Source organism: Bubalus kerabau, chromosome 3, assembly GCF_029407905.1.
Source record: "Bubalus kerabau isolate K-KA32 ecotype Philippines breed swamp buffalo chromosome 3, PCC_UOA_SB_1v2, whole genome shotgun sequence".
Taxonomy (NCBI): Eukaryota; Metazoa; Chordata; class Mammalia; order Artiodactyla; family Bovidae; genus Bubalus; species Bubalus kerabau.
Genome location: NC_073626.1, coordinates 72083287 through 72107829, shown reverse-complemented (window position 1 = coordinate 72107829; position 24543 = coordinate 72083287). Strand labels below are relative to the sequence as shown.

Below are 24543 nucleotides of genomic sequence, written 5' to 3'. Positions count from 1 at the left end.
AATCCTCTCAATGCCGCTTTACGGGTGAGAAAACATAGGCTCAGAGAAGTCAGGTCACTTTAACCAAGTTGACACAGCTAGTGACGGTGGAGCTGGGATTCAGACTCATGGTCTGACTCCGGAGCGTATGCTCTTCATCACTGTACCGTATTTCCCTCAGAAAGGCTGAACACCGTCTGTGTCTCAGACCTCTGTACGCAGCCTGTGCTGCATTCCCAGCCACTTCCCGCACTGTTGACCCTTTTATTGATGCACTTGGTCACGCTCTCTTCTCAGCCTGTCAAAAACCAATTCCGTCTCCTCTGTGGAAACGCCCCCGGTTCCTGGACTCCCCCGTGTTTGTCGGTGCTGCCGTCATAACCGCTCCTGAATCCTTTGTCATCCCTGCCCCTCCCAGCCTGTTCATCCCGCGGAGGCTGAGGTCGTTATTCCTTTGAAACCTAACCCCCCCCAACCTCTCCTCCTCTTCTGCCTTCCTCTGGAATTCCATTTCTGCCAACCTAACTCATGCTCTGTCTTTGCTCACCGGCCTCTGACTGGTACCCGCACCTCAGTCTCTTGCTCTGTGACTCCGTGCCTCTCAGAGGCTCCTGGGGAACTGCTGCTCTTGGATGTGTTCACAAATGGTGCCAGCCCTTAGAAGGGCATCATTCCATTGCCCTTGGCTATGAGGTGTATGTATTACTGCTGCCCCCACTTTGCAGATGAGGAAAGTGAAATGCGTGGAGGTTAAGGAATCTTCCCAGTTATGCACTGCCCTGATGGAGAGGCTGGGGCTCCAGCCAACCCACAGACTCCAGCCAACCCACATTTACTAATGCCAAAGCCAAATCTTTGTTCACTACATAAAATATATAGTCCCTCAAGACCTCTATTCTTAAAATAACTTTTTGCAAAAATCTCTTCAAGTGGTTTTCTGTGGACTCTTGGGCTGTAGTCCAAACTACTTAGCCCAGCATTTAACATCCAACTTTCAGCTTTCTTGCCCTGCCTACCCTTTCAACCTTGCCTTCCATAGGCCAAATTGAACTTGCTATCTCCAGAGTGTCCTTGCACGTTCCTGCCTTCACGCCTTTGCACAGGCTGTTCTTCTCAACCTGCTGTGACTGCTTTGCCCTTCTCCATCTTCCTATTTTTCTGAATCCTCTATCAATCCTCCAGACCCACAAAAGTTCCTACTGTCTTATCTACTCTGACGACCTCAAACCACAGTAACTACCCCTTTCTTCAACTACCACAGCACTTTCTTTTTGGTCTATTCTGATCATTTTAGAGAGTCCCATCATTGAGGTTGGTTGCAGTTCAGAAGTTCATCATGTAACATCTTCTTGAACCCATAACATTTATAGTTCCAGTACTTAAAGAGGTTAGCTATTCATAGGTCTGGATGTCTGTCAGTCCATATCTCAAGTATGTAAGGGAGTTTCTTGGAGAACATTTTTTCTCACAGATGCAAAATGTTAAATTAGTATTTTATATGCCTTCCTTGTGTACCAGTATATCCATCACTAAAATGGGTACATAATAGTTTAAGGTAGAGATTATTTATTGTATATATTTTCTTTAAACCAGATTCTTAAATTCCATAAATCTTATTTTATCGCTATATTCCCTACGCTTAGCCCTGTGCTGGTTGCATAGTGTCTTCCTAACCAGTGGTACCCAAATGAAATAGTAAACGGATAACTTTGGACGTGCTCTGAGTGCATAGTCATCAGTTGTGTCCGACTGTTTGCCACCCTTTGGATTGTGGTCCACAAGGCTCCTCTTTGTGTGGGAATTTCCAGCAAGAATACTGGAGTGAGCTGCCATTTCCTTCTTAGGGGATCTTCCTGACCCAGGAATCAAACCCGTGTCTCCTGTGTCTCCTGCATTGCAGGCAGATTCTTTACCTACTGAGCCATCAGGGAGCCTTAATTAATTTAGTCATTGCACAATTGGATAACATATTTCTTTTTATTTTTTTAATTTAACTTTTTATTTTATGTTGGAGTATAGTTGACTTACAATGTTATGTTCATTTCAGCAAGGCAATTCAGTTATACATATACATATATTCACTCTTTCAGATTTTTTTCCCATATAGGTTATTACAGAATATTGGATAGAGTTCTTTTTAGGACAAAGTAGGGATGATGAGAAAATAAGTAAACCGCTATATACTTAAATTTTCAATTTTTTACTATTATAAACTATCTCAACAGTCCTTTATTGGCATAATTTTTCCTTTTTCCCAGATTCTAAAAATAGATTTAATCTTGATTTAATGAAATTCCACAGATTTTTTAAAAAGGTATTTTTATTGTCTTGGGTAAATTTTTATAATCCTTATGTACAATCAGACACCTAGGCAAGGAGTAAAATTCTGCCAAGGATTTCATTTCTTCCATATTTTAAATGATAGAAGTGTCAGGAAATGGTGAGGCTTGTTCCAAGTTAAGGCTCTAGAAGAATGATTCAACATAGTGCAATTAATATTCCATAAAGACAGTTTCTGGTTTTCATAGAATTTTCTCATCTACCATCTCAGTTGCTACTTGCATTAAGAAGGTAAGAGAGTAAATATTAACTGTTACCACTCAACAGGTAAGAAAACTACAGCTGAGAAATATAAAATAAATCAATGTTTCCCAACCCTTAGTTTTGAATCCTTTTGCCTTCAATCAAATCCATTCTCTTTCCATTCTGTTAGAAAGGGTTTTAAGCCCCATTTTTAGATCTCTATACTACCTACATATACCATTGGTATAGAATAATCATAGTTATTAAAGAAGAATGAATGTAAAATTTAGCAAATAGAATGCTTAATGGATAGGTAGTGTTAGGCTATGTCCCTGTCAGCATGCTTATGATGCAGTTTTAACGCAAGTTAAAATGAGGTCTCTTTTCACCATCTTCTTTCTCCTCTTCCCTCCAATCCCTTCCTTCTTTCTTTGTACTGCTTTTCTCTCTCATCCCTTCCCTTTTATCTTTTGTATTTCCTACCCTTCCAACCCACTTGTTTTATTTTCTTCATGGGGGAAGTGGGAGGAGTATAATGGTGCTGCCTCCCCTGAAATGAGGAGGGAGTGATGGAAGGGTCCCGGCCTCCTCGGTATTCTCTTCTGCCGCCTCTGTTAGGTCATTTCCTCTCTTGAGGAATGTAAAGGCCCCTGATGGCCAAGAGTTCCCTGGAGGAGCCACAGCAGCACTTGAATAGCTCACCGAGACTCCAGCCTAGGGCAGATGCTGCTGAGAGATGGCGCCTGGGTGGGGCCTGGCCCCTAGTGTATTGCTGCTGCCTTGCTCTCTGTAGGGTGTGCAGGGATTCTGAGTCCTACACACGAAGACCTTCACAGCAGGTAGACGCGTTCCTAACAGCAAAACCGGACGACCACTGAAGTTCCCTGGAGTGTGCTTCTGATGTGACAGAGGCCTTCTCAACAGAATCTCCCAATTTCACTGAGACTTTTAATAGCTTTCTACACTAATTGTTCATCTGTAAGAGTGGGTTTTGAACTCATCCAATAAATAGTCAGTGGTTTTATGGTTCTAAACCAGAGAAGGGTCTGTTTTCTTTCATTTGCCAGTATCATCGTCCTGTAAACATAGATCTACCTGATTATATTTGCCATAATTTGGATAGACTGCCCTTTATTATCATCACCACCACTTCCTGCCCAGTTGTAACATATTTTTATTTCTGATCTGTTTTAGACCTTGCGCACTGCCAGTCAAACCTTGTGGAACTTAGCAAACTCCTGCAAAATTTGGAAATACTTCAGAGAACTCAGTCAGCTCCTAACTTTACTGACATGCAGGTAAACATATTATAGCTGCTGGTCAAAGGAACTTAAAATATTCACTCAGAATTTTTACTGAATTGTTATATGAATATATAAAGCAATATTTAAAGGGACGTAACTATAATACAGATTAGCTTATATTCTGGAGCTATTCTTAATAACTTTTTGAATCTTGGTGTCATTGTGTTAAGATGTCTTTTTTAAAATGTTGTACATTTAAATACAGACTAACTAGAAGTGAGTATTGGAATCATTCTTCCACATTTATGTTGCATTAAAAATGATAATTATGAAGGTATAATTTGGGTACTGTAAGAATTTGTGCTATCTTTTCAAGTAGCAGAAAAACACCAAAGATCTCTAATCCTATTTTCATTTTGTATAGCAGAAAAATATGTTTTGTTTTTGTCTCTGCTTTTAATACCCGTTATTCATCAGATGCACCTTCATCTCCTGGCTGGTTTACTTTAGGTATCTAACAATGATTCTTTACTAACTTGCTGTGCTCTCTTTGTCTATGCCTGTATTATCTGTGTTAACTTAATAATGCTTTGTTGCTTTTAACTATTTATGCAATGTAGGCTAACTGTGTAGATATTTCAAAGAAAGACAAGCGGGTCACAAGACGATGGAGAACAAAAAGTGTCAGCAAAGATACAAAAATACAACTGCAGGTACAGACCTTACTTTTCCTTCATTCATATTTATAGATATTTTTAAAAATATTAGTATTTATATATCAGTTCTTACAACTTTAAAAGTTTAAAGCAACTGTTAACTGCTTTAAAGCTAGTGCTTCTCAGACTGAGTTATATTATCTAAAATAGTGAGAAATCTATTCTTATTGTGGCATAAGTAAAAAGAATTTAAAAGAAAGCTTAAAATTATGTAATACAGCTGTCAAGTGGTATTTTCATTCTCAATTATGGCCTTTGAACCATTAAAACATATTTTAACAAAAAGTCACCTTAAAAATCTAGACTAAAAATCAAATGGGTTGTAATGAACATTTATATATACTGAATCTTAAAGGAGCCTTTTATGTGTTAGTGTTGTCCAATCTTATATCTATTAATACATGAGATGAAGACTGCAAGAGGTTAGAAATGAACAAACTTGGGTTCTAATCACTGTGACTTCCTGGCAGTATAATCTCATTTATTTCTGTTAAATTGTCTGGGCTTCCATGAACTTCTGGGTAAAGTGATAGAGTTGCATTAATGTTCTCTGAATTACCTTTCAACTCTAAAATTCTGTGATTCTACAAAAATAGATACTTTTGGCCATCACTTTTAAAATTTGAACTAATGTCTTCATGGTTCATAATAAATTTACTTTTTGTTATATGAATAGTTGAAAATTTTAACATAAGATCCTTTTATGTCATTGCATTGCAATGATACAAAATATGGTAAATGCCTACAACCTCTCATGTCAAAATTCATGTTACTTTCAGATCTTTAAGCTTGAAATTTTACCATTCCAGTCCTAACTATATATTAATATTATAAAGGACTCTTGCCCTGCACAATCAGAATTAGACTTCTTATTTTGCTTTTCTTCTTATTATGCTGTAAATCAATCTGTAACACAAAGAAGGACTGCTTTTTAGAATATTTCAATGTCTTTTAAATAAGAACAATAATTCTTCCTTATTCTGATTTTACTGATAACATTCTTTTAATTATAAATGTGTAAATAACCAATTCTTCAGTACTTTGCTTACTAATCTGATTAATTTGAAAATAGATTTTTGCAAGCAATAAAAATCTTTTTTTTTTTTTTTTTTTTTTAGTTAGAATGTCCACATTGTGTGAACACAATTTTTTGTGGTCTTTTGTTCAGTATGTTTTTCTGTTTTTTCCCTTCTATTCAGAAAATTAATACTGTAGAGACAAATGTGCCAAATGATTTCACAAGGAAATTGCCTAAAATTGCTTTCCGGAGTACCGTATTTTTGAGCAAGTGATTGTCTAGTTTTGTGTGTGTATTTTTAAAACATAGTATCTGTGGTTATCATAGGCAGGGAAAGAGAACCTTAATTGTAAATAGAATAACTGGACAGGGCCAGCATCATAGGAACATGCACAGCTGTGGGTAGATACCATTTCAGTCTTGTGTTTTATAAGATAGCCCATTGAACATGTTGCCATTCACAACTGCGGTCTGGAGTAGGTTGGTTCTCAGTGAGTGAGCACAGTATCACTGGCTGTCTTCCTACAGTTTCGAGGACCGCCACAGTCACTGAGTCTTTTTTCCTGAAGGAAACAGAATGCCACTCTGAATAACCCTCCCATTCACAGGCTGTGCTTTTCACTGTGTGGAGAGCTCGATGAAGGTTTTTCTTTTTGTTTAATCATCAAAAGCAGTTGTTCAAAAAGCAGGACAATATTCTTCTTTCATATTTATATCACATTTTGGGGTTGATTGTTTGTTCTTAAAATTTCATTCATGCTCTATTGCCTTGTTTCTGTTTTGCCAAAGAGTGGCAAAATGGTCCTTGTGATTCCAGTTCAGTCATTTGGGGGAGAATTGAAATCGTTTCATCCCCATACTCAAAGAAAGTGTTAAACTTTCAAAAGTAGGAAATTTAGTTCCAACTCCAGTGGAAATAAATAGACGAAGGGGTGGTGGTTAGCTGTTAATCGTTCCCAGAAAAACCTCACTTCCACTTGAATTGGTAAAACAAAGGGTCGTAGGGTGAATGCTACAGAATTTAGTACAACTAGTAGACTTTTTCTGCTCACTCAAACCAGCGACCTTCCAAGACCCCTTAGAATGCTCATTCTCTATCACTGCGAAGTTACCAGAAGTTTCTTCACCATCATACCTTACTGGGGAACCATAAAAATCAGCCAGCAATGACTATGACTGATATGAATGTCATTACTCATCAGTTTTTTACCTACAGAACAGCATAGCATTTATTTTTGCTGTGATGGATTAAATATACCCACCACTTTCTCCCACCCTATTATGCATATTTCCTCCTCCTGTTTTAAATGTTTCTTGACCATTAGAACTGCATCTCACGGTTCCAAGTATTTGTTTTTAGTTCATAATTGTCTCACTACTTGCATCACTTTCTCTGAATGAGAGGCTATTTGTAGTAAATGGCTGGGTTTTGTCCTCTCCGTCATTTGGAACGTTTAGTCCACCAGCCATTTATGAAGGAAATCTAAACTCTCTTGTGGTGGTGGTGGCGGTGGGTATTGTTATTTCTGTTGTTGTTATGGATCTTGTTTTATGGAACTTGGTCTTTAGCATTCTGTAATTGTAATTTTTAATACAGAGAGATAATTATAAAATAGATCATTTAAAAAATTGACCTCAAAAAAGTAAAAAATGAAGAACATGTTAAACTAGATGTTTGACTGCTTATTCTTACATAAGTACACTATTGATTTGAATGCGAATGTTAAAATTTGGACCACATTTCTACATGAAGCTACTGGAAAGCTAGCTCAAGAATCCATTGAGTAATTCATTGGAGGCAATAGGTATCCTAGAAGTCTCTGTGGAATTACCTATTAGGAAAAATATTCCCTGTGTCCCAAAGTTCAAATTTCTGGTTCTAATAAAAATCTCGGTATCATCATTATACAATAAAACAGTTTGGTTGTGTTTTAAATGAGTGGAGGATGGCAAGAAGAGAATTATTTTATAAGGGTTGCTGGAGAAGAGATTACTACTAGATTTCCCATGTTGCTAATAGCATGAATTAAATACTAGGTCCCTAGATATTGGAGAGAATGAGGTATGGGGTAGCAGATAAATGATCTGTTGTCATTCATTCATCCTGGATCTCACAGATGCTCAAATTACACTGAAGAGTAAAACTACATTCTTTCTCATTTTTTTTTAACCACAGTAGGCATAAAGAAATCTTCTATAGAAATGTTTTGTCTGACACAGATTATGTATGTGTGTTTGTGTTTAATAATCATATACATATATGTACACAAAGGATTTGTGAAGATGGAAGAGAAATGTGAATGTAATTTGGAAAATTTGAAGAGAATTGGAGATATAAGAATTTAAAATATTTTTCTGTTGTCCAAAAAGACTAACACAGCCATGCTGGTTTTTTGTGTTTTTTTTTTTTTCTCAGTCTGACTGTTATGTGACTCTGAAAACATTCCAGCTAATTGGAACTGAAATTAATTCTCACAACCTTGAAGAGTCAGGGTCTGTCAAATGCAGGCACAGTTGAGTTGATTAGAAGGGAATATTACTATCCCTTAATCCTGTCCACCAAAAAGAGAAGAAAGAAAGAAAAGCTCTAAGAGTCTTCTACTGGCACATCACTAAATGAAACATATGCCTTCAGGTTTTCATAGTTGATTTTTATAGGTGCTGTCCCAACACACTGAGGACATTGAGGTTAACCTTCCTATTCTATGGGTACTGGCTTCCTCCTTGGAAAATTCTTCAATCAGAAAATCCCAACACCATTCTTAATACTGAATCCCAGAGACCTTTATAGGAGGAGAGAAAGTGGGGAGTTGAATATTCCTGGTATCCTTCCCCTTACTTTTTCCTCCCAGCAAGAAACAAACAATTCTTCCTGGCCAACAGGAGGCTCTCATTACAACCTGTTTGTTTTAGCCTTTGCATATTATTTATTTAGTCACCGTCCCCTGAACTTATTTTTTCCTTTGCTTCCATTTACTGAATGCCTTTTGGCTTCATATAACATGGCATTGCATGAATAAAACAAAAGGTACATTGATTTTACCTTGAAGTCGTAAGCTCTTCATCGCTTCATAACTTTCCATCTCCTTTTGGGGTAGGGGTTATATTCAGCAAATAGATATAAGTGTTTGGGTGGTCTGCCATGATAAACTTTTCTCATGGTGTGAATGCTCCTTCAGGCTCTTTTCAATGCTAAGATTTAGCAAAAGTCAACTGCAGTTAAAAATTCTCCCTCTCCCTTGTCTGATTATCTTTCATCCTCCCATATCCCCCCCTCCCCCCGCCCCGTGTTTTCTCCTCCCTCCTCTCCTCTCATTCACTGTCAGGAAGGGCCATCTGCGAAGGGCCAGTTCAGCACAACTCGGCGCCGGCAGAGGCTAGCAGCAGCAGTGGCTACAACAGTGAGTGGATTTCAACCTCCAGTGGGTGCTTCAAGAGAATGAGAAACTGTACTGGGGCCATCCCCCTGCGCTAACGGTGCCGCTCGCGGGGATGGCATCCAGCACAGCCCTCCTGGGTTGGCAGAGCTCGCACATGTTCTCTGACTGTCTGCGTGGCAGGCCTCTCACGCACACAGGCGTTTGGGTTTGCAATGGAAAACTATCGTGTAATCCAGATCTCTACTCCTACTCTCAGTGTTAGAAACAGTTTAAATTCAAGGATGTATGTGGGATTTTCTTACATGGTATGGGTTTTTGGGGGGGGTTGGTTTTTGTTTGGTTTGGTTGTTTGCCATCCTGATCTTAGAACCTTTGCTAACTGATTTCGGTTTTTCTAAGAAAAGTCAATCACTACAGACATAAGTTGTGCTTTTTTGGTCGCAGTGTGACTGTTTGAAAACGATGTGAGGATAAAGAAATGAGAGGGTACAAAAAGGTGAATTTTGATGCTGTCTCTCAATGGCTATGCAAACTTACACTTAGCAAAGGAAAATTGTTTTCTGGAAAGAATATTGAGCTGAAAATCAGAAAATATAGTGTGGAAAGGAGAAAACCACAAAGTTAAATGGTGTTTAATTCACATCTAGATGTTGGTTTGCTTTTTTTTTTTTTAAGAGAAAATAGTATGGATATTAGGTGGATAGAGGAAGTATTGAGATAGATAAGGCAGATAATCAAAACTTGCTTAGAATAGTGAACTATCCACATGGAATATGAAATAGAATATGTAAACACAAGAACCATATGCTGGATAAAAATACATCTTAATATTTGCTTAGTCATAATCATAATATCCTACCAACTTTGTAAATACAGAGTTCTGAGTTCATAGCAAACATTAGTTTTTTGGCTATTATATAATATTTCTTGATTTATAGTCTTGCTCTTGCTGCTGGTGTATTTTAAGACTAAAATTTTTGAAAAATATGAAAAGATTTTGGTTGCATTCAAGAAGAATAGATATTGGTGTATGGATTGTTGGTTTTATGCTTCGTAACTAGTGACTAACTCTTGATTTATATCTGGGTACTTAGCTGGATTGTTTGAGAGACAGAAATGATTTTGATTATGAAATGAACTAGTGACTTGGAATTTATTAGCGAAGTGACTGAAACAGTTCTGTGAACATTTGAACAAAGAAATATTTTAAATTGATTTCATAGTTAGTGGCTATCTTACACATGTATTCAAATAAGATGAATAAAGTATCTAATACTGACATGGTAGCAGATTCTGACAATAAATACATGTAAAATCAATTTTAAAATTCTTAAATGTAACCTTTTATTTAAAAATTCAGAAATCCAAATGATTATTAGAGAACAATATCTCAGTATGGAAAGGAAAGTTCAGTCATTTTATGAAAATACAAATGTTTCCTTAAATAATATATTTCTAAGATGGCATGCGGGAAGTGATTGTATGTCTACTATGTTCATTTTTTAATTGTAGATAAATATATAATGAATATAATAAAACTGAAATTGGAACCTATTTGTCTAGAATAGGTTTATATTTTTTTTATTTGGAAGTGCAAGAGAAAAAGGTTTTGAAAGATGGAAGAATTAATGCTCACCTTCCCCCCAGGGTAACGGTGACCACAGGGGTGAAGAATAACTTAAAGCAACTAATGAGCAATGCTGGCATGTTTAGTCATATATTCAGGAATAATTGGAGAGAATGGGGACTCTTAAACCCTCTAGGATCTGTACTTTTAATTCCATACCAGAGCAGAACAACATCTAGCAGGATCTAACAAAATCATTTCTGCCTCCCTCGGCCTCCTCACCCACATCTCAGAGACCTGTCACTGGTGACTCAGCCCTCCTGTTTCTTTGACTGCAGTGGTTCCCCTTAACTCCCTGTCATTCCTCCTCCCAAAACTAAAATTCAGTTCAGTTTAGTTCAGTTCAGTTGCTCAGTCGTGTCCAACTCTTTGTGACCCCATGAATCACAGCACACCAGGCCTCCCTGTCCATCACCAACTCCTGGAGTTCACCCAAACTCATGTGCATAGAGTTGGTGATGCCATCCAGCCATCTCATCCTCTGTCATCCCCTTCTCCTCCTGCCCCCAATCCCTCCCAGCATCAGGGTCTTTTCCAATGAGTCAACTCTTCGCGTGAGGTGGCCAAAGTATTGGAGTTTCAGCCTCAGCATCAGTCCTTCCAATGAACACCCAGGACTGGTCTCCTTTAGGACGGACTGGTTGGCTCTCCTTGCAGTCCAAGGGACTCTCAAGAGTCTTCTCCAGCACCACAGTTCAAAAGCATCAATTCTTTGGCGCTCAGCTTTCTTCACAGTCCAACTCTCACATCCATACATGACCACTGGAAAAACTATAGCCTTGACTAGATGGACCTTTGTTGGTAAAGTAATGTCTCTGCTTTGAATATGCTATCTAGGTTGGTCATAACTTTCCTTGCAAGGAGTAAGAGTCTTTTAATTTCATGGCTGCAATCACCATCTGCATTGATTTTGGAGCTCCCAAAAATAAAGTCTGACACTGTTTCCACTGTCTCCCCATCTATTTGCCATGAAGTGATAGGACCAGATGCCAAGATCTTTGTTTTCTGAATGTTGAGCTTTAAGCCAACTTTTAACTCTCCTCTTTCACTTTCATCAAGAGGCTTTTTAGTTCCTCTTCACTTTCTGCCATAAGGGTGGTATCATCTGCATATATGAGGTTATTGATATTTTTCCCGGCAATCTTGATTCCAGCTTGTGTTTCTTCCAGCCCAGCGTTTCTCATGATGTACTCTGCATAGAAGTTAAATAAGCAGGGTGACAATATACAGCCTTGACGTACTCCTTTTCCTATTTGGAACCAGTCTGTTGTTCCATGTCCAGTTCTAACTGTTGCTTCCTGACCTGCATATAGGTTTCTCAAGAGGCAGGTCAGGTGGTCTGGTATTCCCATCTCTTTCAGAATTTTCCACAGTTTATTGTGATCCACACAGTTAAAGGCTTTGGCATAGTCAATAAAGCAGATATCGATGTTTTTCTGGAACTTTCTTGCTTTTTTGATGATCCAGTGGGTGTTGGCAATTTGATCTCTGGTTCCTCTGCCTTTTCTAAAACCAGCTTGAATGTCTGGAAGTCAGCCCACATGCTTTGAGTCTATCCTATCCTGCTCGGTGCTTTTTATCTGGAATTCTCCCAGGAGGCTCCAGTCACTTGTTCTCCTTGTCCAACTCAGATGTGTTAGGGCAGCTGAGATTGCTCCCAAAGATAAGTACACCCAAGATGTTTCTGAGATTTGTTCTTGTTGATTCTTAGCACGCATGTCCATGACGGCCCACTTACGCCATCAGCCAGACCCATCAGAATAGGGGGATGGAAAAGAGAAACACTAACGCCTCCCCATGCACTTGGTGCTCCCCACAGGCACCCCTGTGCACGTGATGTGGGGTAACCGCAGCAGAAGACTGTTCGCGTGGGCCCTGTGAGTTGTGTATGCTCAGTGTCTCTCTTATACCTGCTGTTGTGTGTTCTCTTTCTCGCCCTTGTTTGCCATGTTTTTCTTCTCAGTGTCTGATTGAACTTTTAATAGAGAGGCCTTTATCTTAGGAGCAAGTCTGGGTCCTCACTGGACTCCCTAGGCCTCCTCTGCACCCAGGCCTCCCATCACCACCTCTCCCTCAGCCTCCCTACCCACTCAAGGGAGGAGACCACTCTCCTACACAGTGTTAGTCCCTGGAGTGTTAGGGTTCCTGAGTGCAGATAAAACCCTTTTACATGATCCTCAACACATTTCATTTTCCAACATCAAACATCTACATTCCTTTTTCTCAAATGCTCTCCTGGTTCCTTGTATCCTGAAACCACATCCTTAAATCTGCAAACTCCTTGGTCTGTCTTGTTTCCTCAAGTCACAGTCTCTGCCCGTGACCTCCTCATCACCAGCATTTCCATGGACTCTTTCTGTCCCTCATAGAGGGCCTTGGGCTGTCTGCTATTTCTATTAATAGGTTTAACATCATCACAGTCATGGTCAGCAATTTGCTTTATCTATATTCAAACATTCTTCTACATAAATCATCCCATTCCTTTATAGATGTCCTAGAAAACCTCAATCGTTATTGTCACGAAGTTGCCGGGATAGGATTCCAGCAAATTATTGAACCCAAGGACTCCATTTTCTCAAATGGGTTATCTGCACTTTAGTATCTATTCTCTGGAAGAGTCAGAAATTCAGTTCCTAATGAGATAAACAAGCTGTTGACACCTCCCAGCCCAGTGTAGCCAAGACCCCCATGGAGGATGAGAAAGAGTTACTCTGATGTCTCCAGATAACAAGTGCTTCAGATATCCTAGATTACCAGGTTTAGCTTAGCTGAATCTGGGAAAAAGCTTCATTCCCTCTTTCTTTCCTGGGAAGCCTGAATATCTTTTGAGATAAATAACTCCTTGCCAGGACCAAGCTTCATCCTAAGGACCCTCAAGTCTCAGCTGCCATCACCCAGACCCACAAACTGCAGCTCAGGCTAGATTTTTGGGGGTCTCTCCCTCCCCTCCATCCTCTGTGTCTTCTGTGCACATGCTTGCTTGCTCCCTCTTGCCCCTTCGCCTCCCTTTTTCTATCATGAGATTTAAAGCTAAGTCAAAAAATGAGGAAAGGAAGAGGTTCTAGCATATCTATACATCAGATGAAATATTGGTTCCTTCCTCCTACAGCGTATTTTCTGTTAGATAGAGGATGTGAATTAGCTTTTAATTTATACAAAATTCAGCTTATGGAGGCATCTAAGTCTGGTTCTTGAAGGTAATTGCATATTTGTGTAGTAAGAATTAGGGGAGGTTACTGGTGATCTGATTTATAAAAGGAATTGGCATTCTCATTCTCCAAGAATGGTTGGCTGACAGCATTTTATAATGGTCAGGTAGAAGCTTCTAGAAGGAGAGAGAAGGAGTATTTTGCCCCCACCCATCAGAAGCCTAGCCCAAATCCAAGGGCAAGAGAGCCTCTAGCCATTTGGGAAAATGTAGAGTAGTATGATTTTATTTTACTTAATGCTTTTTGGCCAGTTGATAAGCCACGTTCATGTATGTAACAGAGTTGTGTGTCATATACAAAAGTAACTATAGTAATTTATATAATGTTTCATTTACAGACGTATTTTGATAAATCAATTTCAAATTTAATTGCAGGTCTCTTTAAGCCATTATTATATGTAGCATTAAACTTATGTTTTATCTAATGACAGTGGAGCAAGTGAATCTTTCCGTATATGCACCTCTTGAACTTTTACCTGTTCAGTGAATTCTTGCTCCAGGCTCAGAAAGAAGTCAGCATAAAGAGCCCTCTGACTTGAATACCCAGCCTTTGTGAGAGAAGGTCACAGTTCAGATTGCTTTCTGCCAGTATTGTTTCAGTGGGTGCAGAGCTGCAGCCTGGCTGGGATTACGCTTTTCTTCCTGTCATTTGCTCGCCGTCTCCCCCTGTGACAGTGAACAGCCAGTGAGTCAGCAGCGGTATTAAATCAACTACGGGAAACTGAGATTCCCTCCCACCCGAGCCACCTGCAGACTAGATGAGTACTGTCTCCAAGTGTGTCATCAGAGAGGAATCTGTTATTTTGGAGCACAGGATACATCCCTTCTGTGTAAGAGATTGTGGGACAGGGTGCTTCTGCTCTTTAACCATTTGTGTCCTCCCTTTCCAGGTTCCTTTCAGTGCTACCATGTCCCCAGTCCGCCTGCATTCCTCCAACCCCAACCTTTGTGCAGATATTGAATTTCAGACCCCCCCTAGCCACCTCACAGACCCTCTGGAAAGTTCAACGGATTATACAAAGCTTCAAGAAGAGTTTTGTCTAATAGCGCAGAAAGGTAACAATAAGTGTAATGTGCCCTTTATAGCGGCTCTCTTCCTTGATGGGAAGTTGCCTTTCATTCTCTTACCCTTGTCTAGGTGGTCATGGTGGCAAGGTCAAATGGTTCGTATACTTATTGCAGTTCTATAGATAAATCACAGTGGGATATGATGACTGCCTCCTGGGAAAATGCACGTCATAGGTTTCAGTTTTGACTGAGGAAAGAAAGTATTATTGAGGGTGAGTCAAGGCAGAAAGACTAAAAGGGGTGTTATCTTTGATGATGTTCCTCCTATTGCCTTCAGGCCTGACATTAGGGTTTTAGGTCATCATAAATTAAAATTTGCTTTTTCTTCACTCAGAGAATATTAGGGTAATGGGATTGTCTACTTATTCTCTGAATTTGCAGAGTCAAACACTTAGGGAGAAAAATAAGATATTATGGTAGGCAGACAAGCCCACAATACTATTCAGCATCTGTTTTTTTATCATGTCATACATACTAGTCAGTTAGCAGATTCTGTTTGAAACCTTTTTTTTTTTTAAATTAAATGACACTCACTGATTTTACTTTACAGTTTGTGGGTAAGGAATCAAGAGGGCTCAGCTAAGCAGTTCCTCTGTCCTCCGTGGCATCAGCTGGACTCCCTCTCTGGTATTCAGCTGGAAGCCTGGCTGAATGGTTCAAGGGGGCTTCACTGGAGCTTTGGTTGGACAGCTGGGAGGCTGCACACAACTCTGTCCCTCTGCCCTCCCCTTCCAGGGCAGCTCAGGGCTCCAAGTGGAGTGGACTGCAATGGAAGTGGCCAGCTCTGGGTCTGGAACATTGTCCCTTCGCTTCTAGTCCAGATTAGAGGGGAGTGGACATCCAGCCCACCTTGGAGTCTCTTTTTTGATGTTAAATGTTCAGTAAGTCATGTTACAGAAGCTCAACTGCTGCCATCAGGCACGGAGAGCAGTAGAGTGGAGAGCAAGTGGACTGGACAGTCTTGACCGTGTTCGCCAGGAAGAGCCACAGCTCCTAAATTAATTCCCTCCCCCTAATGCTAAAGTATCTAAATTTCAGCCACTGAAATTCATTTCTTACCTTATAATAGTGCCTCCCCAGTCATTGTCTTTGGAAATTGTAATCTTTAGGAGCAAGACATTGTGTTGTTTTCAGTCACTAACACCTTATTATGAATTTTTCACGTTTATTTCCTCTGGGGCTGCTGGCAATAGGTTATAAAATATTCTTGAAAATGTGTGTTAAGTGGAACATCTCAAGTACCACCCCCCATAATATTCAAAAGCCTAGTGACTCGGGAAAAGAAGAGGTGCACACTGAGGGTATTTCTGAGAAAGCTGAAGTCAACAAAAATGCATACTCTCAAACCATCAGCAAGGATGTGCTCCCAGGGATTTCTTTAATTCCACCATCCTGAAGCAGCTAAAGTAATCTTCTCCCCCAACCCACCTTTTTTTTCGACTGATTTTTCAGTTGAGATTCTGTAAGGCCAACTCTCTTTCACCTATTTTACTCCTTGAACATTTTTATTACGTCTTAGCCGGATGCTAATCATGTCATTAGACTAGAACAATGCTAAATTATTTATGTAACAGCGTAGATTTATGATCAGGAAGCCAGTAACTTTTGCTTTTAATGCGAGATTGTAGGAACAGGTAAAATGAGGCAACAAATGTGTGAATTAAATATAGCACAGCTTCTAAAGGAAGATGGATAAATTTGAAGGTAGCCCCAGGAAAGCTTTATGTATTTGGTTGCACTCCTGAGGCTTTTAGGTAATCCAAGTTTTAACAGACTTGTAAAGCCTTTGTTGAAACAGCATATTTTCTTTTCAGCTGTGCTTGGGGGAAAAGATGGCTTTTATATGACTATTGAGTGAATTCTTTAGGAGAAATTATGGATTTTGAAATGAATGAATCCACTTTTAGAGCTGCTAGTTGGGTTAATGTATTTCAGCTATCAAGTTATTACCTTAAAATTGATGACAACTGGAACGTAGCACATAAATCAGTGAATTGTACATTCTTTATGATCCCATTACTTTTCCTGTTTAATTCTGGTCACTATTTTCTGCTACATTTTTCCACTGCTTTTGAAAATAACCTTTCTCTTACAAGGAAATCCCTATTTTAGAAGACTTTACATTTTTCAGAAACTGTTACTATAAAGAAAAGAGTTGGAAATTCAACATTTTTGTGTTTCAAAATTAAAGACTGCCAGACATACAAATGTCTGTTGTTAGGTATGCAGAAATGAGGGTGGAGATTGTTTTTAGTTGCCTTTATTTTGTTTTACTTTATTTCCAGCTTTATTGAGATAAAATGAACATGTAACATTGTATAAGTTCAAGGTATATATGTTGATTTGACACATACTTATATATTACAAAATAATTACTACCATAGGATAGCTAGTATCTCCAACATGTCACATAATTACCATTTCGTTTTTGTGGTGAGAACATTTGAGATCTACTCTCTTAACAAATTCAGGTAAATAATACGGTGCTGTTAACTATAACCATCCTGCAGATTAGATTCCCAGAACGTATTCATGTTATAACTGGTAGTTTGTACTCTTTGAAAGCACTTTTGACATCATGATGGTTTTGGCTGAGAAAGTACTGCAAGTGTTATTCTTAAGACCAAATCATTTCAACAAAACAGAAATAGAGTCACAGATGTAGAAAACAAAGTTATGGTTACCAGCGGGGGAAGAGGGAAGGGATAAATTGGGAGATTGAGAGTGACATATCCATATTATTATATATAAAATAGGTAACTAGTCAGGACATATTGTGTAGCACAAGGGATGCCACTCAGTACTCAGTATTGACCTATATGGGAAAAGAATCTAAAAAATAGCAGATATATGTCTATTTATATAACTGATTTACTTCTCTATACAGCAGAAACTAACACAACATTTTAAATCAATGATACTCTGATAAATATTAAAAAAAAAAAAGACCAAATCATTTCCTACCACAAAGAGAACTAGCTCCAACTTCTAAAACAGCTGTTTGATTTATATTTGCAAGATTCACAAAATGCCCTTTTTTGGATGCACACTTTGGGGTGATAATTTGATAGTTCTAAATTATTTGCATGAGACTTCATTGTACACATAACTGCTCAAATATTATCATCAACTGTGGCAGAGTAAAACTTGTTCCCTTTTCCAAGAATTATAGGTTAGTTTCTAAGTATTAAAATTTAAAAATTGGTATTTTATATGCTGCTTCCAAGTCTTCGTTGACTTATCTGGTACGAAATGCTAAAACTTTCATCCTGATTAATTACCATTCCCGTATTTGTTTTGTATTTAGATATTCTGGTAGATTCCATTTTAAGGCTGACTTTCAATTAGACTGTAACATAACCTTTCCAGAAAATATTCACAAATGAGTTACAAGTGCTGAGAAGTTTATAATTCTGTTATTTTTCTGGATCCATCTGATCCTTGTCTCTTACTTTTCTCCCCACACAGTGCATTCTCTTTTGAAGTCTGCGTTTAATAGCATAGCTATAGAGAAGGAGAAGCTGAAGCAGATGGTTTCTGAGCAGGATCACAGTAAAGGCCACAGCACGCAGATGGCGCGACTCCGCCAGTCACTGTCGCAGGTAAATGAGTGTTTGTATCATTCTCAGGACGCATTCCTAACCCTCCAAGCCAGCGATGGGGGTGGAGGCAGTCCATCATGGGAATGACACATCTGTCTGAATTTCCCCCAATCCATCACAGTGTCACTATTAAACTGTATCACTTTTCTTCCAAAAGATATCAAGGTAAGAGTGACAATCAACCAAACTTGCTTGCAAACATAATTTCTTTTTTGGCTGATTTTAATGCCCTTCTGTTGTCTTATAAGGCCATCCCTGGTTTAAAAAACTAATGCATTTATACATGATTTACCTACACATCTAAACTGTGTTCCAGACTATGTCCAATCCAGCGTCAGACATAATCTACCAGATCTTCCACTTAGTATTTTTCCTACTTATGATGCATTTTAACCTGTTGAAAACTACTGATTACTATTACTTTTTTTTTTTGTCTTTTTTGATTTGCACTCTTAGGATTTTCTTCCTCTGTGTTCCCTGAATCTAGACTCTATGATTTCAGTATATATTTTACACTATAATATGTTCTAGACTCTAAAATTTCAGTATATATTTTACACTATAATATGTATTACTTAATATATATTATATTGATCTTATTAATACTAATCAAATCCCTATTTCAAGGTTGTAATTTCTGTTAAAAATCCTTTAAAACTACACTTCTGCTTTCTTAAAACTGACCACTTCCTCTGAAATATTTTCTTCACTTCGTATATAAATGCACTTTAAAATTTCCTTTAAGACTTCAATGTTGTTATTGATTTTGTGTGAGAACTCAGTGATTACATAAAATATTGTTCACTTCCTGGTGCCTTGGATCAGAGCGAAGGACCAAGCAAATCCTGGGTAAGTGGTTTCCATGTGGATCAGCTCCTGCTTGAACAGTTTTCCTCAGTTCCTGCAAATTAGACTTAAACCGTCTCACCATGTTTTATGTACCTGAACTGTCAGCTTCTTTTCAGTGTTGAGTTTCATGTTACTGAATGCTGCTGTCTGGGCCACACTTTCTGCTGTTTGCCATGAAACACTGTCAGTTGCGGCACATATGCTGCTTGGAAACTCAAGAGCCTGCGCATTCAAAGCGGCAGCTGGGTGCCAGTTTGCAGAGGGCTTCCTTCACAAGCACACTTTAATGGTCTGCCCTGGCCTGATCTGTCATATATCTGTTGAACACCTTGTCCATCTTAATGGATCTACTGAATCATGACCCTAAAAAGGATCATAAGTCAGAAAGATCAAAATAGTGGCTAGTAAGCATCTTGTATGTCATCTTGCAAACGTGTCAAATACACTTTTGTTCCCCTACATGTTGCAGTGTTTTATTCAGATGTACTAATGATCGAAGGCTTAGTGGTATGAAATAAGCTTGTACTAAGAAAAATAAGAAAATGTGCTTGTTTCTTGCTTGCTTGCTTTTTATTCGCTTCTTGGTAAGGCAGAGAATGGGCTTCCCTGGTGGCTAGGCTGGTTAAGAATCCACTTGCAGTGTGGAAGACCTGGGTTCTATCCCTGGGTCGGGAAGATCCCCTGGAGAAAGGAATGGCTACCCACTCCAGTGTTCTGGCCTGGAGAATCCCATGGATGGAGGAGCCTGGTGGGTTACGGTCCCTGGGGTCACAAAGAGTCAGACATGACTGAAGCGACTGAGCAGCAGTAGCAGCATAGAGTTATACCCTATCCACTAGAGAATTCCATGTTTCCAGTTCTGTGTTACACAGCATTTTAGCTGTGTTTACATCCTTCTGTCTGTATATACCTTCCCATTGGATGGGATCATTTTCTCCTGAGCTCTAGGGCTCAGGAGAGAAGCCCAAACTGGAGAGAAAGATGTGGATATCCCAGTATCTTGGTGAATTTATAGCTATTGATAAATTGTGTTTTCAGTCAGAAGAAAAGAGGTCGGGGTGCTGCCATAGTGAACATTAGTATTTAAAAGACAAGCTGAAAAAAGAAAAGAGAATCCTTTGATGGAAAGCCAGGGGAAACCACTGACGAATTTACATAGCAATGACCACTGAGATCAAGAAGAAAGAGTTTTGATAATTTCAAGAATGAAAAGGTTAACAGGATCTGATTTAGCAGTAAATGATATATGGACTGAAAGTCAGCCTTGAAATTTCACAGTCACCTCAGTTTGTTTGTATCATAAAGGGAAAGAACTAACAGATAAGGAGACATTGAAGATAGGAAACAATTAACTGATGTAGCCATCCTGGTTGGCTAGCTCTATTATTCTCACTGTGCCTCTTCAAATATAGGATTTAGGATTGAACGAGATATGAAACAGCTTGAGTATATTGAGACAGCTGTTCTGAGTATGTTTTTATATTAATATAATTTCACATTACAGTGTGATTTCAGGTAGCCTAAAGACATCGTTGATCCTTTTTCAAATGTCATCAGTTAGAACCCAGGTTTTTTTAAATAAATGATTTCCAAGCCAAATCTCCTCCTAGAAAGGGAAGGAGAGAGACTGTTTAAATAACTTCTTAGATTAGTCTGACATTTTGGAACTTATTTTTTATTTGACATAAGTCCTATTTGATATATGTCTAATGGTTAAAATGCTGCTTTTCTATAAAGCTTTTAAATATAACAACTTGGCAAATTCCATCATCCTTTTAGAAGGCACATAGCATAATAAAATATATAACATTAGCATTTTTCACTACCTGCTCAGCATAAATTGTTACCTGCCTTGAGTGTGTAATGATTTGCAAGGCTGAACAGTGTAATGAATTTCTCTTCTATAGTAATATTTCATCCCTGATCTATAGGTATACAGAGACATGCATAATTGTGGTATTTTACTCCCATGAAGCTTTAAAAGCAAACTTTTACACCTGAAAGGCAGCATAGATGTTGGATTTACATCTGTAGGACAGGGTATTTTATGTGGCATCTCTCCTTTTATAAATGACTTGATTTCACATCAGCTATAATTTTGTGTACTAAACACCAAAATCAAATAATACATAATAAGACTATGTAAACTCAGCACCCCAGATTCCTGTAGTAAAAGACTCAGCGTGACTTGAGTCTGTCTTCAGTGCATTACACTTGTCACTGTTACTAGTTTGATTTCTGACTCCAGAGTTTGTGCACAACTTGTGCTAAATGCTTTGGGTTTTGGGTTCATACAAGTGTGAACAGGACAATGATTCTTGTACTCCATCTACAATTACTATATTTCATTAAATCAGTATGGCATTCATTGTTCAATATGCCATCATTCTGTGCACTACTAAGAAAGAAAACACCACTTTCAGTGAAACTGGCCAGTGCTTCAGAGGTGTTAGTTTTGAGAACTGTGCATCTTAGAATCAGTGAAATGTGGTATGTTATGGGAATGTAAGCAAAAAATTGGCTTATGGCACATGGCAGCATAATTAAAATCCAAGGCATAGTATTTACCATCCTTCCTGTCTACAACATTTTATACATCCAAAATAAATATTCTATGTTAGAGTAAATGTTTTAAATATATTTGTTCCTGAATTTCACAGTTCCCTGAGAGTTGGCCAAATTTGTTTATGAAGATATTCTTCATAGAATCCTTTACATTTTTTTTTTTAGCTATCCAGTAACTTTAAATCAGTTTCATTTTGGGCATAATTTGATGATGTTTATTTAAAACCTTCAAAGTGTTTTATGCTTTGGTCCTTTGGTTCATGGCTGATATGCGTAATCTAAGGGAGTAACGCTGACTGTAGAAAACGTATGCACATAAACATTCATGGCAGCTTTATTTGTTCTAATAAAAATCAGTAACAACATCATAAGTGCCCGATAGTAGGAAAATAACCACTTATTTCACAGCTAACTAAAATCACATTTGTGAAGAGTTTGCAACATAAAATAAATGTCTGTGTACCAAGAATAAATAGCAAAGGATGTACAGTATGTTCCCATTTTTGGGGATTCCCATTTTTTAATGTGAAAAATGCATAAGAAAAAAACTAGAAAGAAATATACCAAGCTACCAAAAGTCGGTTGATTGAGTAGTAAGATATAAATTTTTAGAAATATTTTTCTTCTTTTTTGCATTTTCCAAATACACTATCTTAGTATTTGTTTATTTTAAAATAGAAAACAAGGTGATTTTTGAGAGCTAGCCATGATTTGATTCTTGATAACTCTAGCTTTGACAGTTGGCATGCTTACATCCTCACTCCTTTTGAACCAGTTTTGCTTTTATCTGAAGAGTTTAAATCTTCCCAGAACCCGCAGGTCCGTTCAGTAGAATGTATTTGCTATGCCAGACTCTCCCCGACTCTAAGGTAGATTCTCACCCATTGTCTGCCTGGGTGGGAAAATGGTAGTTAATAGCCAAGGAAGTGAGGATTTGGGCAATTCATTCTGACTCAGAACTTCAGGATAGTACTTCCTTCATAGCTTGGTCAGGAATGCTGTGTTTCGTGGGTATATGGCACTTGAGTATGTATGAGGTGTGGGAAAGTGAGCGTGCCTTGTGGAGAGTTTGTGTAGCAGCCTGAGCTCGCTCATGAAAGCGAGTGTGAGACTTCCTAAAGAATCCAGGCATGGTTCCTGAGCCGAGGCTGCTTCCCGCCGCTAGGCCTCGGTCCCATCTGCCACTCCTAGAGCAGTGTCACTCCTCGCAGGTTTCCATGGCTTTCTTGCTCACGGGCTGGCGCCAGTGGCTGGCGACCTGCCTCCTTTTCCCTCGCCTTCCCACCGTACAGGCTCCTTGGCTGCTTTCTGCGTGTTGTTCCTGCCATCACCTGGACTCCTCTGTGTTAACGATCACCAGTTGTGAGCTTCAAGGGTGGAAGTCACAAATGTGGTCCTGAGTCCTCATGGTGCCTGGTTGTAGCCACCTCCCACTGCGGTCTGTGTGACCAAGGCAAAAGGCGGAGCCGCCCTGGCAAGGCACACACAAACAGGCTGCTGCATGCTATGCGTCTGCTTACACTTCCCACCCTCGGGGTTGCCAGAGTTGGAATAGTACTTATTTCCGGGATTTTTTGTGCTGTGTAACAGCATTTTTCTACCACTGCATATATATGATGAACACAGTATTTCTTTAATTTTCAGCTCATGTCCTACTGATATTAGCAGCTAGAGGCTACCGTGTGGTGCCTTCACACACACCTGTAGGCAGGATCACATTTCATGAATATTAGATGAGATGAGAGATTACATGGGAGTTTAACTTTCTTAAATATCCAGAGCAAGCAATTCTGCAAGTTTCCTTATGAATGGAAAACGTGTTTTAAACTCCCACCTGCTGGGGAAAAAAAAAAATTACTTGTCCTTGCCCATGAGTTTTTGTGGGGTTTTGTTAACTTTGTTCCTGGGCAGCAGAAGGTGTTGTCACTTTGGAGGAACCCTTAGGTGAGGTTTGTGTGAAACCCTGAAGTCATGAATGTGATTCTGCCATTAAAACCATCAAACAATGTACAAGGCCTCCTACTTCCAAGACAGCAAAATATATCTGGGTCCAATTATATCAGTAACTAAGATGACTTTCAGTACACTTGTGGACAGAAAAACAATGAAAGAACAAATAAGCATATATAGTTGCAAAGAATAGGAGGAGTGAGGCAGTATTTTTTTTTTCAAATTTCAACTGTTTGAGATTTTGTTCCAAGAAAAAGATCCTGAGCACTTTTGCAGAATGTAAAGGTACTGGGAAGCACATGATTTATTTACTAAAAATGTAATCACCTTTTTTCTCACTAACACATCCCTGTTTGCTCAGTGAACTGGACACATATATTCACCTGTCTGCAATGTAATGACGGTAGGATCTGTGTCCACCTTTAATCCATCAATATCTGACAGCCCACAAGACCAAATGTATTGTTTTACACGTATTTTACAGACTGGTTCTAAAGACTTTAAATGAAAGCCAAAAGCTGTGAGTGAAGAATTTTCTCCTTGAAAAGAGAAAATCGAGGGAATTCCCTGGTGGTCTAGTGGTTAGGACTCAGCACTCTGACTCCCAAGGCCCTGGGTTTGATCCTTAAGCAGGGAACTAAAATCCCATAAGCTGGACAGAGTAGCCAAAAAAAAAAGCTGAGCAGAAAGGAAAGAGGGGAGACTGTTCTATGCTCCATGCTCAAGAACTCTGCACCGCTCAATACAAGTGTGAAGTTTAGCCACTTTGTCATTTATCCCGGGTGATTGAATAGGTACAAATTTAGAGTTAGGC

At 38.9% G+C, this 24543-nt stretch overlaps 1 protein-coding gene, 1 long non-coding RNA gene and 1 other non-coding gene across 9 annotated transcripts in view; 2 read left to right on the top strand and 1 right to left on the bottom strand.

Moving 5' to 3' along the window:
• OSBPL6 (oxysterol binding protein like 6) overlaps positions 1–24543 on the top strand; it is a 221237-nt gene that overhangs the window by 165952 nt on the left and 30742 nt on the right. Inside the window, exons 11-15 of one of the 7 annotated variants that reach the window (XM_055572103.1) lie at positions 3697–3800; positions 8807–8881; positions 14586–14751; positions 18232–18365; positions 19191–19214. In XM_055572103.1, coding sequence (XP_055428078.1) covers positions 3697–3800; positions 8807–8881; positions 14586–14751; positions 18232–18365; positions 19191–19214 — 503 coding nt within the window. Of the gene's footprint in view, positions 1–3696; positions 3801–4366; positions 4460–8806; positions 8882–14585; positions 14752–18231; positions 18366–19190; positions 19215–24543 lie in introns of all 7 variants that reach the window. The other 6 variants (XM_055572102.1, XM_055572109.1, XM_055572107.1 and 3 more) reach the window with 6 other exon arrangements.
• Positions 1–24543, bottom strand: part of LOC129646221 (uncharacterized) — a 51258-nt gene that overhangs the window by 7008 nt on the left and 19707 nt on the right. Inside the window, exon 2 of the long non-coding RNA XR_008711777.1 lies at positions 14172–14361. This is a non-coding gene — a long non-coding RNA (uncharacterized LOC129646221). The remainder of the gene's footprint in view (positions 1–14171; positions 14362–24543) is intronic.
• On the top strand, positions 15014–15156 carry LOC129648128 (small nucleolar RNA SNORA79). The gene has a single exon (XR_008712711.1). It is a non-coding gene; the product is annotated as a small nucleolar RNA SNORA79 (small nucleolar RNA).